This window comes from Hippocampus bargibanti, linkage group LG08 (assembly GCF_051943395.1).
Source record: "Hippocampus bargibanti isolate YZ-2025 linkage group LG08, ASM5194339v1, whole genome shotgun sequence".
Taxonomy (NCBI): Eukaryota; Metazoa; Chordata; class Actinopteri; order Syngnathiformes; family Syngnathidae; genus Hippocampus; species Hippocampus bargibanti.
The window spans coordinates 18,583,399-18,601,912 of record NC_142741.1 but is presented as its reverse complement, the minus strand read 5'-3'; the positions used below and the strand labels follow the sequence as shown (position 1 = coordinate 18,601,912).

The window sequence follows — 18,514 nt, the reverse complement described above, 5'->3', positions numbered from 1 at the left end:
AAACTTGCAGCAGCAAGTAATTTCACCATCAAATATCACTTCCAGTATCATTGGTACTGAAGGCAGTGTAATTCATTCTGTGCTAATTTCCTCTCACAGAGGAATGAACAACGCCATTTACTGTCTGCCATAAAACATAAAAATCCATTAAGTAGTGGGGAGGACAAGATGAGAGGCAGGAAATGAAAAATGGGGGAAAGGTGAGAATCAGAATGGGAAGAAGCAAAGAAAAACATAATAAAGATTACAAGACAAAGAATGAGAAGTTGATTCGAAAGGTTCAATGGTGACAAAAGCAGGTGGGGAAGTTGAATAAGTTTGGGGATGATTTTAATTGGATAATTTTGATAACATCATGCAATCTGCTGAAATACAAGAATCGTTTAAATATGTATTCATGGCTTACTTTAAGATATAATCATAATTCACTATATTCCCAAATCACATTTAACCTTCATGCTGCTGTCTGGGATACCCAAGGAACATATTTTTTTTTCTAATTTGTATTGTACAGGTGTTTAAGTGCCGAAATTTACATATACATAATGATAATATAGTTTGTAATGGATCTGAATACTGAGAGTTTTCTGTCGAACACAATACATTTTGCTTCAGAACTTTTTGAATAGATTGAACTATTTTAGTTATGAATCTCATATTGTCAATGATGAGAAAAAAGGGGAGTCACTGTCAGTCACAAAGACAAACACTTATCCTCAACAGTTGTGTCAGTAACCCAAAGACCTCTTACTTCCCTTTTCTTGAATTACATGCTTTCTGATTTGGAGTTGTTGGCAATCATTCCAGGATGGCCCTGCCACTCCTCCACTTTCAGGCTGACTTAGAATAGATTCTACCTTCTACCAATAGATTCTACCTCCCTACAACTCTCATGGAATATCCACCCAGCCAATATCCGAACAATATTGTGTATTTCATACTATTCTAAATAGTAAACAGTGCTAAATGTTCTACGATGGTGGCTATAACAGATCATGACAGAGAAATACACTGTAAAATTATACACTTAAAGTCACATTAAATGTTAAAGGTTGAATTGTCACCTGTGTGTGGTTGAGAACCAGGGTGATAGCAGTTGTGTTTTTCATTTTGGTTCGTTTTTTTTTTTTTATTATTATTTTGGTTTGCGTTGTGTTCTTTTAACAGTACTGATGAGATTGTAAAATACAGTAATTTCACTGATTGTTTTTAGTTTTAATATTTTTTTAAAGTAGTTCACTTTGGATTGACTGTTCCTTTTATTTTGTTGTATTTTTTTAATACATAACATTTGTTGAGTGCAACATCATAGAAAAAATATTGCAAATATGCTACAATTCTTAAACAACTTCTGTAAGTTGTGAACAGCAAGACCAAAATGAATACATTTAAAATGAAATCTGTAGTTGGTCAGTATTCACTTCACTAAAACCATGTTCATTCTTATGTTATTTATTTATTTGTATTTGCATTGATGAGAAGGTTTCTTCAGCCATCATCTGTACTTTTTTGAAAAAAAGTACAGATGACGGCTGAAGAAACCTTCTCATCGATGGACCACTCCTGTACGACTGAGCTTACACAGACGTATTGTATTTGCATTGTATTTATAAGCGCCTTTCAAAACTCTCAATGATACTTCATCAAATATTCTTTTTCCAGTTATTTCATTAAGTTTTATCAAAATTCAATCACCATGGATCACACCAGAAGAAACAAAGGACAGAGCTCAGTATAACCAAAAACAGAGGATTTACTCTATGCATGCATTGATTTTTTTCAGTGACCCTTTCACATCTATGCTAGAGGAGAACTAGCAAAATGATTTTTAGCAAAAAATTACAAGTCGGCCATCATGAGGGAACAGACGTTGTTTGACCTTAAATGTAACACTGTGTGTATGAATGTATGTATAAACTCGCAATTAAAACAAGGATATCACAATGGATTGAGGAAAGGTGTGATGCAATCAGGTCAGTACCAACCTTTTCGTAGTATTTGACCTCGTAGTCGAGAATAATGCCGTTTGGTCTCTCTGGCTCCAGCCAAGACAAGGAAACACTATTTCGTGATGTCTTCTCCTTTTTGATCACTATTACTGGAGAGGGAGCTGAGTAGGAAAACCGGACAGAGAAAAATAGAGCATGTAAGACAGAGTTGTTCTTTATGGAGGTTCATTGGAAGTTCAGTTGCATCCTGGCAATTGTCTAGCGTTTTTGTTAGCCTAATTCAGTTTTCTGTCTCGTGGCTCCACATTAAAGGATATAGGCTTAGATTGGGGGTTGTATCCAGGTGATTCACACAAAGTAGAAAACAAGAACACACACATAGGCACACGCAGGCACACGCACGCACACACACACACACACACACACACACACACACACGCACGCACGCACGCACACACACACACACACACACACACACACACGCACACGCACACCCACCCACCCCCCACACACACACACACACACACACACACACACACACACACACACACACACACAGAGTTTTCATGCAGTGGCAAGTGTTTTGAACTGGTAATACAGTCTAATATGTCCAAAAAATAACATATCCACCCATGTAACATGCTTCCTGCGATCCCTAAAGAATAATTTCTATGTCTTCATCACACTAGAGACCATGGGTTGGAGAAGGATTACAATTTTTGAATCATCTCATAGCTGTGAATATAAATTGGCAGTGGTCCTCATGATTTCTGAAACTATGGTTAATATTCCAAGACCTACAAAAACAGAATAGCAGACAGGCATTCATTCACATTCCAGAAGAGCTCCTTTTTAAATCTCTGTCCTCTGAGGCTCACCTCACACTTCTGTGTTTCTTCAGTCTATACAAATATGGCATCTATTATTTGAGAAGTCCAACGAATCAGACCATATTGGAAGAAAATATTATTAGCACTAAAACATGAGCAGATGCAGCCCACTTGGTGTTGAAGGTCTCTTTGTGAAGTCACAACATGGAAAATGTATTGAGGGTACCCGGACAACACAGAAGCAGATCATATAAAATGTTGTCAAGTATCGAATTTTGCAGATGATGAACCACAACTCTTCTCCCAACAATTTGAATCTTGTGGCCTTTAATGTGACATGGTTTACTGACGAGCTTCAAACCATCAATAGATTTACCCAAAGTCTCATCACTGCTTCTCAATGAAATTACCAAACATATCGCAGTGGAAAACTAGAACGGTCCCGAGTAACGCAGAAGTATTTGTGCATTGTGGTATAGTGTTGTTAAAGATAGAATATAAATGAAGTAAATAGCAGAGGGAAAATATAGGAAGATATAAGAGAAAATAAGGGGTGAGAACCACAAATCCACCAAAGTAGGCCGCACCACCGCCCCAGCTCTCTGTAGTTTTTTTGACTACTATCTCTCACCATTGCAGACAAAGGACGGAAGGTTCGAGTGGCTACCCACAGAGAATGGCATATTTGGCAATGGTGCAGGGGAGCGAGGGGGTATCCCTTGCATCTCCCGTAACACACGTAACAACTGGACAAAAAGACCCGGACAAAAAGACAATGGATCAGCGAAGTTGTGGGTTGTTGACCCTTCAATTTTTTTTAAATTTATTTTTAGGGTTTGGGCCTTATGCTCCAGGTTTCCTCAGCAATCATTGACTTCAAGATGTTCACATGGTCCCACTCTTGTAATTTTCTGCGCCCCACGTGTTCTTTTCGGTCTTTCTTCACTCTGATTCTCATTTCCCTTTTTTTAAACTGATCTCTAATTGCCAGGGAGCTTTGGGGTTTGCTCTCCAACTGAGGCATTCGTCGGCTTTTAATTTTATTAGACCACAGGAAAAACATGTTTGTCTTTGAAATGTTTGAGCTTTGGTTGATTGCTATTGTAAAGCCACAGAGTGTGCCTTTGTGGGTATGGGTGTTTTTTTTTTCTTCCCATTACATACAGTATACCCTACTGTAATTCTGTTTGATTTCTTTTTTCTAGAACAAATCCAGATGTAAAGAATCTGTTTCCACCACCTACCCTCCTTCTCCCTTGGTCTGATAGTGGGGTAAGGCCGTGCTTTTTTATTGGCACTGTGGTTTATGGTAGTAATCATTTTGTGTGTTTGAGTCGCTTTAGGCCAACTTCAAGTTCATTGTATCTTCGTTTTAGGTTTTCTTTCTTTATGTCTTTCAATTTGTCTACTGAAAAATGTTTATTTGTTGTCTGTTGTTCTTTTTCCAAGGTGTAACTTTATGACAAAGGTGTAACAGTGTGTCAGACTGGCCGGTGGCGCCATTATTAAACATTTTAATTGCCACTTCTACGAATGTGTGAGGACAATTGATCATGGAGAGCATAACTCATACACACTTAATGTGTTGAATTACTAAAAAAAATAATACTAGCCTTGAAAAAATACTGACATAATAATTCAAGTATATAACTCCTCTCCCTTCCCCTGTAATCATCGTACCATTATAAAAAGAATGATCAACACAGTGGTGTAAAATCTCATAAATCATCGCCCATAAAGGTGGCGTCGGTTTAAGTTTGAATTTCAATCACTTGTCAACATTTGAGGATACTTTTTCAAGATCGTTTGCTTGTATATGTATGCTTGTGTTTCTTTTTTTCAGCAAAAAGAAGAATAGAAGAGAGGACAGCACACATTCCAATGATTATTATCTTATTGATCGTTAAATGTGGTAAAGGAGACAAAATGATCTGCATGGAACTGCATCCCTTTGCTTACACCCATTTACCTGAAAGTAGGAACAATGGTACTAAGTGAACTCTGCTGGTCTCGGTAGCTGAGTTAGATTATAAAATCTATGTAAAAACATACTCACAACAGACTTAAATAAGCACATTACGTTTCAATAGTTACTCAGACACAGAGTGATAATAATTTTAGGAGATGCTGCTCCTCGGGCAAAACGGGACGTTGCAATATTGAACGGGGAAGTTCTATATGCATATAGTCCATTTGAACCAAAACTTGACTTTTGTGATGACAAATTCCAAGGTGACAAGCAACACCGTTCCAATTGTACACATCTATCAAGGGGATCCGATTGGTTGACGCTACCCGACTTTGCCTCAATTCTAGTGGACTGTGCAATGAAAAGTGAAAACACATGATAGTATCCTTGACTTTATTAGGGTCCTTATAAAATCGTAATAGGTTCTTACTCAGCATCATGTGTGTCCACTCACAAAGGAAATTTTTCATTATAGTTTTGCAAACCAATCCGCATTACCTCTTATCCTTACACATTAGCACTAAATGGAAGTAATATTATTTAAATCCTTATGAAATACTAGTTCCCTGATCAAATAAAGAGATTAAAATGATTACATTGGTCACTTATACATATTATGTCCAACTTACGTATGTCTAGGTAAAATGGTTGAAAATGGCACGGATCAGTGCAGTACTGTTTTCATCAGCATATTCCCCTCTATTAGACTCAGCAGCAGTTCAAAGGGTTAGTGTTGGAATAAACTGCTTTAAATATAGATCACAACATGACCATGAGTTGGAGGGCAAAGAGATGAGAGGAGCAATTGTATCTGACAAAACTGCCCTGACACACTGTGACTACCCAGGGAAACACTTAATCCATCTTTTAACTGCTTTGGCATCTCTACGTGTGAGTAGATCAGGTAAGGCTGGCGCACCGACATATTTGATTCTTGTAAACTTCCAGGGCCAAAGTAGAGTGTACAGCTGCAGGGGGAGATATTGTTTTTTTTTTTTACGGAGACATGCACATTCAGTATGTCAGGTGGAGTGCGCTGTGTCTTTAAGCTTCAAAGCGTGTGTGTCTGCCTGCATTTTATTTTGATTGTCAACAACATAGTAGTACTACTTTGCTGCTGTGAAATGTAAATTTCTCCACTGTGAGACTAATAAAGGCAAATCCAATCCAATCCAATCCATATAAAGCTAAAATTAATCTCTCCTGACTGTCACTCAAACAAAGACAGTTGTTAGTATTCTGGCCACACATAGCCCTTAATATTTAGAAGTGCACTTCAAGCTATATGCTGTAAATCAGAATAAATAAATACATAAAAAAATACCCAACTATCCCAGCAGATTATACATATATAAGTATATAATATAAACACTCAAAAAAAAAAAGCTCAGCTCAAACATAGACACAAATGTGTTGTTGCAAAATTCAATTGCCCTCTCCACTTCAGTCAAGTCACACATACAGTACATGAATACACATAAACAAAAACAGAATATTTGTCTGCCACAAATCCAAGTCTTGTCACTTAGAGTCGGCCTGGTGCTCATCATCTACATAAGCAAACTGAGAGTCTGGGATCATGCAATGTAATTACAGTTAACACTCATCATAAATGCTTTGCAACGTTATGTGTTCACACGATCTGACGGCTGCCACACAATTGAATTGATCGTCGTCTTCCCATGTGTTTGCCTCATGTGGGTCACAAACGGCAGGGCAAGGCCATTTTGTCTGTCGAGCACATTTAATACACAACGCAACTCAATGTCTCAAAGAAAAAAAAAGACACCACGCCTGAAAAAAATCACCATATTTAAATACATAAACCAATACATTCAAAAATAAAAAAATAAATACATACTATAAAAAAGAAATAGTGGAAAAATGTAAATACAATTATATTTTAAAATAACTTCTTTTCCTTTCCTTTTGTTTTTAAGATAACTAAAACGCAAAAAAATATGTATAATATTGCCTTAATCAAATATATAAGGTGGCTGGGGGAGAGGTGTAGTTTTAAACCTGGACTTGAAAAAAATACTCTCGGGGAAAATCTTTTATTGGCAACGTATTTAATTGATGGGCAGCATAAGGGCTCAATGCAGCTTTGCTGTATTTATTTTGAACTTTAGGCTCCACTGACTGACCCAAGTTGGCTGATCTACTATCTCATCTCATCTCATTTTCCGTACCGCTTATTCCTCATGAGGGTCGCGGGGGTTGCTGGAGCCTATCTCAGCTGTCTGCGGGCACGAGGCGGGGGACACCCCGAATTGGTTGCCAGCCAATCGCAGGGCACACAAAGACGTACAACAGTCACTCTCACACTCACACCTAGGGACAATTTGTGGTGGTCAATCTGCCTGCCATGCATGTTTTTGGAGTGTGGGAGGAAACCGGAGGACCCGGAGAAAACCCACGCGGGTCCGGGGAGAACATGCAAACTCCACACAGGGAGGCCGGACCGGGACGCGAACCGGCGACCTCTGCACTGTGATGTGTGCTAACCATTCGACTACCGGGCCGCCCCGCTGATATACTATATATATATATATATATATATATATATATATATATATATATATATATATATATATATATATATATATATATAAAATAACTGCAGCTATTTGATGCTCATTTGAAGAGTCCAGGAAGATGACTGTTACAATCATTGATTCAGGACATATTTCTCCTGATACAAACCATTCAGTCTACTGGTGGACTCATGCTACAATGTGTTTCAGAGAGTAGTCAATTACGTAAGTGTATATTATTCAAAAATGTTCCTAAAATATGTGTGTTCATTTCAACCAGACATGGGCAAACTACGGTCCACGGGCCACATACGGCTTTTTAATCCGGCCCGCCGAACTTGTCCAAATTATAGTAAAAACTGTCTGAAACTCATGACAAAAAGTTAGCGGACACCAGGGCAGACAACTCTGAAAAGTTGCCTGCCCCATTTTCACAACTTGAAACATTGCAAAGAAAACCATAGTTGCAAAGTATAAATGTTTTTTTTAATTTTAATTAAGGATGTACCTACCACAAATGCTCCCTTGCTTAATTTACGGTAAATATCAATTGCTGAAGATTTTGCTCCATTTGTCTTTTGTCCATACACTGTTCGTTATGGTGCACAATGCAACCTTTGCATTACGTTGCCTGCTAAATGCCAGCTAGGCGCCTTTCAAAACTCTCAAGTAACCTTTACAGTCACAAGAAAATGGACGTTTACGTTTTGTAGCGTCATCAATTTTGTTAGCTTCTTTTGAATCTTTCTTCTGGGGCTAAGGTTCTGTGCATCTACTTTGGAAAATATATGCAAAAGTCTAGAAGCAAAAGCAGGCTTCTGATTGGCTGTCGTGCCGAGTATGCAAATTTCAGCTGCAGGTAGGATATTTATACAGCCTATGTCTGTGTGCTTGGCAACGCTTGGCAGGTTTCTAGAGCGCGCAGTCAGGACAATCCATCCATGAGTTTCCGGAGTTTAACGCAAGTAGATATTAATGAGCTTGAGTATTTCGTTGTGTAATAATAGGTTTTGAATGTTGAAAGTGATTCCACTTTTCAAGAAATGTTTTTCTTTAACTTTGCACCTTCAATTGAAACTTATTAAAAACAGACGCAATCTTGATAAATCACATGTATGTTATTTTAATCTATTTACATTTCCTCCTCCGAATATCTGCAAAATAGTATGTAAATGCAATATCTTGTATTATGTATGCTTGAGACAAGTTTATTAACTGATAAGGGCTATTTTTCATATTTGAAACACAGTTAATAAATTGGGTTGTAGTGTTCTTACTGTGCTATGAGGTTTGCACACACTACATTTAATGCTTTAGTATATCCGGCCCATACACTCCCTCCAAATGCTCCTGGCTGTTCTGTCAAATTTTAGAACGCATTGTGGCCCGCGAGTCAAAACGTTTGCCCACCCCTGATTTAAACAAAGATGTCAGTGTTTTTTTTGTTTTGCTTTGGGTGTGTACCTCGTGATTGATTGAAGACCAATCAAAGGTCTTCCACAGTTCTCACTTAGGGTCATTCCGTCATGGAAAACATTCCAACTCCATAGAGGTATGACTGAATGACTCGGATGTGCAAGAAATAGAGAACGTTAACTTCATCGCTTGCAAACAAATTGAGGTTGAACTACAACTGATATTGTGACCCTTGACCACACAGAAATGACAATGAATACATTCTCAAATATATTGTTGAGCATTGAAATGTCATTATCGGGAAAAGGAAAAGCAACTCTACATTATATCCCTATTTATCTGTATTTCCTGTATGAGAAATGGCCAAGTGTCCCAACCCTTTTGTAAGTATTGAGTCAATGCGAAAATATATTGCCCCCCCCTCTTTATATAAATGAGAGACAATAGCTTTGAGAGATAAAATGAATTTAAAAAATGACAGCTATCAGAAAAAAGACAAAATATGAAACAATCTAAAGACATCTATAAAGTGGAAGCAGCAGTTCTGTTTGCCTTCTTTTACTTCTGAGAGATGCTGCAGATCTGAGGTCTGACTTTTTTATAGTATACTGGCCGTTTTAAGACCCCATGGTTATCCTAAGGTTGCCTATAAAATGGATGACATTTTCATTTCTGAGATGTCAGGCTCCAGTCAATGACCATGATTATGCTGAAACTCAGGTTTGACTTATATATATATATATATATATATATATATATCAAGCATTTATGATTGGTGTAAATACAGTTGAACATGAACATTAAATTGAAGGCTAAAGCATTAAATGTAAAGAGGGAGAGAAATAGTATTGTGTGGAAGGGTGTCGTCTACGACTTATGACTTAAAATGTCATCCAGGTCATGCTATATCCAGAAGGGTTGAGTCGAGACAGTGTTCAGTCCTCACGCTATTTCGATAGCGTGCAGTTTGTTCAGGCTCCTTTGTGTCTCGTGACTCCATGCCGTCTCCCTCCTTTGTCCTGCTGCTTGTGACCCAGATATCTATCCAACTGTGTCATCATAAAATACAAGTAGGAGACAATTGCTGGAGGACGATAGAAAGGTATATACAGTACTTTCTGGCAACTGTGATATTTGTCAGAGGTGTGCCACACAGCTGTAAATATACAATGCAGTATTTGTTTAGACAGGACATCCTGGAGCCCCTGAGGCTGCTTGCTCTCATAATTGAAACAATGCCAAAAACATGGCAATATTCTCAATAAATAAGAAAAGCTACAGACATCATCCCATATATGCGATGCAAAAAGCAAATAAGGTATTGCAAAATAAATTAAACTGGGTCTCTAATGTCTAAGCAATATCATCACTCAGTAGTTGCAGCCACAATTACAAATATTAAAGCAATAGGTGGGCCAGCTGCCTCACCAAACACAGCAGGTCTTTTATTGAGATTCACTTTTTCAGACCATGATTTTACCAAAATAACTTCAGTGACATATTGCTTCCCGGTTAATGTCCCTTTCAGAATTGGACAAAAAAAACTTCCAGGTCTGAAAAAATCTAAAATATAAATCTGTGGAAGCTCTCAGTATTGGCGGAGAATGTGTCTCCATGGGCATCCGAGATACAATCTTTATTTGACCAAAAATAAATAAATACATTTCCTGTATGACAGTCCGTCTGTGTAAGCTCTCAGTCGTACAGGAGTGGTCCATCGATGAGAAGGTTTCTTCAGCCGTCATCTGTACAATTTTGAAGGTTTCGGACGTTTCGCCTCCTATCCAAGAGGCTTTTTCAGCGAACTAAAGTCTGACTGGTTGTATCGGCCCTATTTATTTATCCCTAATGTCCAGGCATGGCGGCGCCGGACACAGCTATGATAAGTCACTACTCTTAGGTTGGGGGGTGCAGAGGACCCCTCCCTGTGGCCCCACTGATTGTTCCTACATTCCTGACTAACGACTGGCCTATTTCCCCCACTCCCACCGGTATCACCACATCAGCATAACGAATGTTGCCTAACCTGTTTTGCCTAAGCAGGCTATTGTATGAACGATCCAAATTGAACCTCACCCGCCCAGACCGGTTTAAAGAAGGATTTTGTTGTTTTATAAGAATCGCTTCTTTTACCCCCCTTTCAAACCATCTATGTTCTTTCGCTAAGATTTTAACCTCATTGTCGTCAAATGAGCGGTTGCTAGCTTTTAGGTGCAAATGTACTGCCGATTGAGGCCCACTTGTATTATCCCTGCGATGTTGATAAAGTCTTTTTTTGAGAATTTGTTGAGTCTCCCCAATGTACTGCTCTTTACAATTTTCATTCTTACAATGCATGGAATAAACTACATTACTTTGTTTTTCATTTGGTACCCTATCTTTTGGATGCACTAATTTTTGCCTTAACGTGTTTATCGGTTTGAAATAAGTTGGAAATTTATGTTGCCAAAGAACTCTTTGTAATTTTTCAGAAACTCCTGCAATGTAAGGTACTGCTACTCCTCTCCTTTTTGTATCTTGAGAATTATTAGTTTCATTCCCTATTCTTTCTTTCTGACATTTGTTAAATGACCACTGAGGGTACCCACAGTTAGTGAGTGCTCTCCTGATATGTTTAGACTCCTTTTCTCTACCTTCAATGCTAGTTGGTATTAGTTTAGCCCTATGCTGGAGGGTTCTGATAACTCCTAGTTTGTGTTGTAAAGGGTGGTTAGAGTCAAAAAGTAAGCATTGGTCAGTGTGCGTAGCCTTCCTAAAGACTTCTGTTTTTAGCGCTCTGTCCTCTTTTATAATTACTTTACAATCCAAGAAGGCGAGTTGGTTCTCTTTAATGTCCTCACGAGTAAATTTAATGTTGATGTCTACAGAGTTGAGGTGATCTGTGAAGGAATTTCTTGTTTTTTAATTATGACAAAAGTATCGTCCACATATCTAAACCAGTATCTAGGTTTTGTCCCCGGGAAGGATGTGAGGGCCTGTTTCTCCATCTCTTCCATGTAAAGATTAGCCACTATGGGTGAAACTGGTGAGCCCATAGCACAACCATGAATTTGTTTATAAAATTTCTCCCGAAATTGAAAATACGTAGTATTAAGGCAGATTTCCAATAATTGGCAGATGTGATTGGTTCTTTCTGCATGACAGAACCAAACTTAAACCGGATCATAAATAGGGCCGATACGACCAGTCAGACTTTAGTTCGCTGACGAAGCCTCTTGGATAGGAGGCGAAACGTCCGAAACCTTCAAAATTGTACAGATGACGGCTGAAGAAACCTTCTCATCGATATAAAATATAAAAAAAATATAAAAAATAATGATTCATCTTTCCTTCTTTGACATGTCCGGTTGTGTGACATGGCGTCACACAACTTTAAAATACTTTACACAGTGAACACTGAGCCTAAACTATAATTCAATTAGAGATCCGGTCAGTTGGTCCTCCCTTGCATTGTTTGTCTTATATCCTGCAAATAGTGAATTGCTATTTTTTTTGTCTCAAAGGGAAATGAGTCTTAATGGGTGTATCAATTGGGAAGCTATTGTTGCGATTGGGTACTTCCTGCATGCATTAATGGGAGGTTTGCAACCCATTTCCTCCCAAATGATTCGAACTCATGTCCTCATATGACATGGTGCTTATACAGTACGTGATAGCCAGAAAGGCATACTGCAAATACAGAGCACTAGCTGCAAAGGCGGCATTAATGTGGGTGTTTTAGGAGAGTTGAGAGATACGTGACATTCCAGACCTACGGTCTTATCTGGATATAGTTGAAACACAAACATTTGATTGGTTTGAACTCTGACAAGAAAAAAAAGTGGTTGCTCTCAAGGAGTATGTTAAAACAATTGTTTTGGCTAAAGGCAACTTATTGTGACCGAATTTTTTATCCCAGAATAGCCTTCAAGAATAAATGGCAGATTGTGATTCATTTGAAAACTGTGTGATTTGTCTTTGTTTGGCAGTTATGTTTCACATTTCTGAAAGGATGACTTTTGTCATTTCTTTAATTTATCTTCTTTCTTTACACCAGTAGTTTTCTTCATTGCTTCAGTCTTTAGTCATAGCTTTGTTTGGACAGGTACTGTGAGCAAAGCTAAGGTTTATTTTTGGTCTTGCTGTACTCTATTTGGTAAAATACATTATGAGACATATTTTTTGACGGTCAAGTGTATGCAAAATGGTATGGTGGTTGACTGGTAAGCATGTTCGCCTCACAGTGCAGAGATGCATGGTTTGATTCAAGCTTTGGCCACCATGTGTGAAGATTGCATGTTCTCCCTATCTCTGTGTGGGTTTTCCAGACTGGTCTCCTCCCTCATTCCAAAAACACGCATGGCAGGTGCATCAAATTCTCAAAATTATGCATAGGGGTGAATTGAAATATTGGTCTTTGTGTGGGCTGGCATTGGGTGGCAACCAGCTCATGGTGTCCCCTACCGATCGCTCAAAGGCAGCTGGGATAAGCTCCAGCAACCCTCATGAGGTTATGTGGATCAGAAAATTGGTGGATGAATGGAAGGTCGTGCATAACTTTCAGTATATAAACACTCAAAAGTGTCACACATTTTTAAAAATAATAACACTTTCCAATGTGTTTTGGAAAAAAAAAATGTTACCTAGTTTAAGATTGATGGAGAAAATTTGGCATGGTTGTGAAATGCACCCCAGTACACATCACTAATGTGGAGCCAAAATATTTGACTTGTATTATCTACCATCTGTTCTACCATCTTACCGGCTTGATTGGTGGTAATGGTGACAGCAGCATACTGCCTCATTTTGGGCGCCAGTGACGAGACTCCATTCTGCGCCTCAATCTCAAAGGTGTAGTTGGTGTGAGCAAGCAAGTCTCCTACTGTTACAGTGGTGTTTTGGAGGCCCGTGGCCCTTGGAAGAAAGCGGACGTTGCTTCGGCAGGGCTCACATCGCGGGCTCCCACCATTACTTCCATTTGTGACTCCGGCCCGGCATCGTTTACAGAGGACAGTAAAGGTGAGGTCCCTGCGGCCACCTGTGGCCTCTGGCCAGCTCCAGTCTAGGATAACGGAGGTCTCGTTGATGGAGGAGATAACGTTACGAGGAGCGGAAGGAGGGCCTAGTGGTCAGAAGAGAGGATATGAAGGGGAAGTGAGAAGACCAAGAGGTCATTGGATACACAGGATGAGAAAAGGAAGCAAAAGCAGAAGGAAAGTGAAGTCATGAGATGATGGAGGTGGGGGGGGGGGTGACAGCACAAAGAAAACGGTCTTTAATGGCAAATGGCAAATCCACGAACCACCATTTACGACTGCAATGTAAGCCAATACATCAGCTCAGCAGTTCTGAATTCCACTTTTACAATGCCTGGATTTTTACAGTTAGTGTTGGCAACAACTGTAAAGGTCATAATCTGTAATCTTTATTCCTGGTATAAAAGTAGACCGTTGATTGTATAGCACTGTTATGTGCAAAATGATTATTCTGGCTTATAGTTTGTAATTTTCAGTTATTGTTTTTCAATGTTACACTGTAATTAATCAGTTCAGGTTCATGCTCACTAAGAATAACGATGTGGTTTACGGTTAAATGTCAAAGGCCCCAATTGCTTTGTGTTTTTGGCTGATGACACTTTTAAATGCCAAGGCCAACTCTAAAGATCTTCACCCGCACCTCTTTAAATTATGAATCATTTTTAGTTGCAGCCCTTCAACCACTTTGTCTGCCCAAAAGAGAGAAAAGCTGTCCAGCTGACCAGATGGTGTTTAAATAATAACAGCCTGTCACGACAGGTCCTCTAATTACAATTATGTCCATGACTAAGTGTCAATCCTTTTGTGTGTTCCACGGTGTTGCTGCAATCGGTGAAACATAAAACGTTACTTGTATCTCAGAGTTGTTTGGCCATGAATTAATATGTAATCAGACATCAGCAAAAAGGGGAATTCATTGTTTCTTGAGGGATGACCTTGGGAAACCTGAAAAGATGAATCTGCAATCAATGTGCATCAGAGGTGGATATATAGAATCAGGTTGGCAGGAGAAATGATGATTCACACCAATAAATATATGCAACTTGAATTACCCATGAATTGATTACCTCTCCCTCAAGATTTGATGTGACTTCCTGTCAACAGCATTGAATCAGTCAACTTGGTTTTTTATGATAAGTCAACATTTTCCAATATATGGGCTCAATAATTTTGGAAATAATTTACACATAAATTAAAAAAAAAATCCACCCCAAAATGGGTTAAAAGATGAAATTTGAACGCAATCACATACATGTATATAATCATATGCAAGTACAAAAACCGTGTAGCCAACCTCCACGTTACAAATTGAGCAGCAAGTTTTTTTCACATTGCAAATCACAACATATCCTAAATATGACAATGTAATAATAATGGCCTTAACCAATATTCTTGAATCTTTCCAGTGGTAGTTATATCATTGGTGAGTGCGTAATTTTCCCAAATTACACAACATTAAATCAGATAAATCAGAGTGAGAAACATCTGAGTTAATCAAAGAACACTAAAGTGTGTTGGCAGTGAAAATAACAGAATTTACTCCTCAAGGCAGGGTGAAGATGTTTTCTTATTGAATGAGTTTTATTTTATCTCGAAAAATAAGTCCGCCCACCCATATCATAGTTAACTACTGTGAGACATTGGCGGACGCCGGTTGAGAATGAGATGATCAAACCGGCATCTCAGTAGTTCAATGTTTATTCATGCATACTTACGTGTACAGGCCATGGAGGCTGGGTCTCCCTCTGCACGGAAGTAGTTTTTCTCACATCCGCAATGCAGTGACCCTTCCTGGTGAGCATAACTATGAGGTGGACACTTGGAGCACTCCACGTTTCCCAACGTGGACTTGTAAAAGCCAGCCCTGCACACTGGGGAGAAGACAAAGAGACACAGACATTACTGTCATGCAGAAGGAGCTCATCAGATGCAACACATGCTCTCCTACATAGCACTCAAAGTATGAATGAAACATCTCTCAGTCTCTAAAACACGCACATGCAAATAGGAGTGTGTAAATTACACTGGAATGTATAATATCCTTCAATGTAGCAATCATCCTATTGATCCTTCGAAAAAATCCTTTAGAAAATTGTCCCAAATTATTCCCTGATTGCTCTTTTAGACAACATTGCATTGATAAGACAAACCGTCCACCTAATAAAATGTGGCTGTTTGCCACATAACATTTATCATCACAAATGCTACGTGCTACTACTTGTCCTGATGATATAGGGTGTTTACAGCTATATACATATTTACAAATCAATAAAAAAATTAAAAGTTAAAAGTGCATTGATGCTTTGCTTTCGAGTGCTGCCAAAATCCAAGACCCTCTCTGATATCACATACAAAAAATTAAATGAATTATGTGAGACCTGCAAACAACTGTAAAAAAATTTAGAGATTGAAACTAACATATCTGAACACATTCAAATGCCAAGTCAGAAATACAACAGTACCAGAAACCGCAGGAGAGGTAGCATAATATGTTGGCTCAGCAAAACAACACCCTCCTGCAAAAGCTGGTAACACTGCCCATAATACGACTACCTTATCCATCATTGACATTGGCACACCAAGGTCCCAATGCGGCAGTATATACTCTACTACAACCAGTTGTGTGTGTGTGTGTGTGTGTGTGTGTGTGTGTGTGTGTGTGTGTGTGTGTGTGTGTGTGTGTGTGTGTGTGTGTGTGTGTGTGCGTGTGTGTGTGTGTGTGTGTGTGTGTGTGTGTGTGTGTGTGTGTGTGTGTGTGCGGGCGTGTGTGTGTGTGTGTGTGTGTGCGTGTGTGTGTGTGTGTGTTATGTGTGTGTGTGCATGTGCGTGTCTATTTCGGTATGTGTGTTGAATGCAGGTTTAAATGACCAAATATGATCCTACCTCTAGAATGACAACCACAATTTTGCTGACACACCCAGAAAAAAAGACCCTTCCTATCCCCTCCAGGGTGATATGGCAGGAAATTAAACTTGACAGCCAGAACCACCAACCATTCACACAAAAGAACCAACAGGATAATTGTTGGGTCAGCAGGAACGTGCAAGGAACATGAACCAGAAATGTAGACCAGAGGTGAAATGAATTAATCTCATCATCGTGCCAGTGACCCATGATCTGATCCTGTTATCAATAAATTGCCCTTTGACAGAGCACCGACGCTCCATCCACTTAATCGCCTGTTACCAAAGGCAAGATCATTTGATTTCATTCATTGGGCAGTTGAAAACTTGGCTTGAGTCCAAGTTGAACACTTGGCTTGAGTCCAGTTGGATCAGTTGCCATTACTGCATGTACTAACTTGTAGCTATATGCTATCAGTGGGGATGAAAAAAAAAACACATGGAGATATGAATGTTGGATCCTCGAGAAAAAGTCATCAAAACCTTAATACAAGGTTTTCTCAATAGTTATTCAGCCAAGGCATCCTTTTTATACTCACCAAAGGAAAATATTGCAACAATGTTGATCTCATCTCAATTTACAAACCAACTGATCTTGTCAGTGAGAAATCTGGACCGCTTATAATTTAACATAAAACTGCTATACTTGTGACAAGTCAAGACACATTCATTTGTAGGAAGGGCAACAGGTTGACACTCAAGTTTATTGTGCTTTGACTCATATAACAGAAGGGCATTTAATTGTTGCTCTTTACTCTAATTTGTTGGCATTGAAAGTATTACATTTGGAATTGTGTATTTTTATATTTGTAGTTAACAAAAAGATAAATGAATGTAACATGATGGGTACCAGTAATTATTTGAAGTCTTAATTATTTTAGTTGTATTTATTATTTATTATTTGAGTCTTGATATACCAGCATTAAAATGGAAATCGAAATTTTTGGGCTTTTACCATATAGGAGAAATTGTGTTCCAGACATAATGTTGTAACGGTTGGAATCGGATGATAAAAGTTGTGTTTTTAGTGGGTCTGCCAGGAAAGTAAATGGGGGTGGATTCTGCAGCAGGGAAATGGCAAAATCAGATTCCACTCAAAGGAGGCAACTCCTCATTGGGAATAGAACCAACATGTGTTCCATTGACGTTCACCAGCAGTGTGTGCAAGGGTGTGTGCAGAGAGTGTGATAGCATATGTTTAGTGAGACAGAAATGCAGGAGCTCTTCAACTCCCAGCAGACTGCATTCTAAACGTTATGTACCAACTCTGTTCCACTATTATGTTGACCACCGGAATGGCCACAGAGCCAAAATTTGATGAGTGTGCATGGTTAGTTTGGTATGCATGCCCAGCAACTCTGGAACAACACATCATAGTAAAAATAAAAATAAAAACGTTTGATAGTGACATTCAGTCCTAGAAGCAGACCATAGCCTAATTCTACTCATTCAGATCCAGCTATTTTCAGAAAAATGTGTTAGGAGTGACTGACTATTTTAAGGACTTTTAAGTCTTGACTGTCTCCTGTTTATAAAATATGACATACAACTATGGGTGAATCATCAAATTAATCACGGCATGTTTCCACACCAATGGAATTACCATCCTCACATGGGGATATCTTTGTGCCTCGCGAACCTCGACAAAATGTCGCCTGAAACACAATCCCATTATTCACTTGTGAGGAGCATCAGAGACATACAAGCACACATGCACGTACAAGGGCGGCTGCCATGGGATATGTCAGCTGTATGAATAACTAAGGTTGCAAATTGCTCAATCAATAGCCAAGGTCATGGGCCACCCTTATCAATAATTAACATGGCCTTTGAAAGGGGTCCCTTGACATCCGCAATTGACATGTCTGAAAAAAAGAATGCACCTTTGTAGATAA

The 18,514-nt window shown here is 38.9% G+C and overlaps 1 protein-coding gene across 5 annotated transcripts in view; it reads right to left on the bottom strand.

The window, feature by feature from the left end:
• epha3 (eph receptor A3) overlaps positions 1 to 18,514 on the bottom strand; it is a 113,049-nt gene that overhangs the window by 32,315 nt on the left and 62,220 nt on the right. For 4 of the 5 annotated variants that reach the window (XM_089003519.1, XM_089003520.1, XM_089003517.1 and 1 more), the window contains exons 4-6: positions 15,432 to 15,587; positions 13,443 to 13,802; positions 1,986 to 2,110 (exon numbers count right to left, since the gene is read on the bottom strand). In XM_089003519.1, coding sequence (XP_088859645.1) covers positions 1,986 to 2,110; positions 13,443 to 13,802; positions 15,432 to 15,587 — 641 coding nt within the window. The remainder of the gene's footprint in view (positions 1 to 1,985; positions 2,111 to 13,442; positions 13,803 to 15,431; positions 15,588 to 18,514) is intronic. The other variant, XM_089003522.1, reaches the window with a different exon arrangement.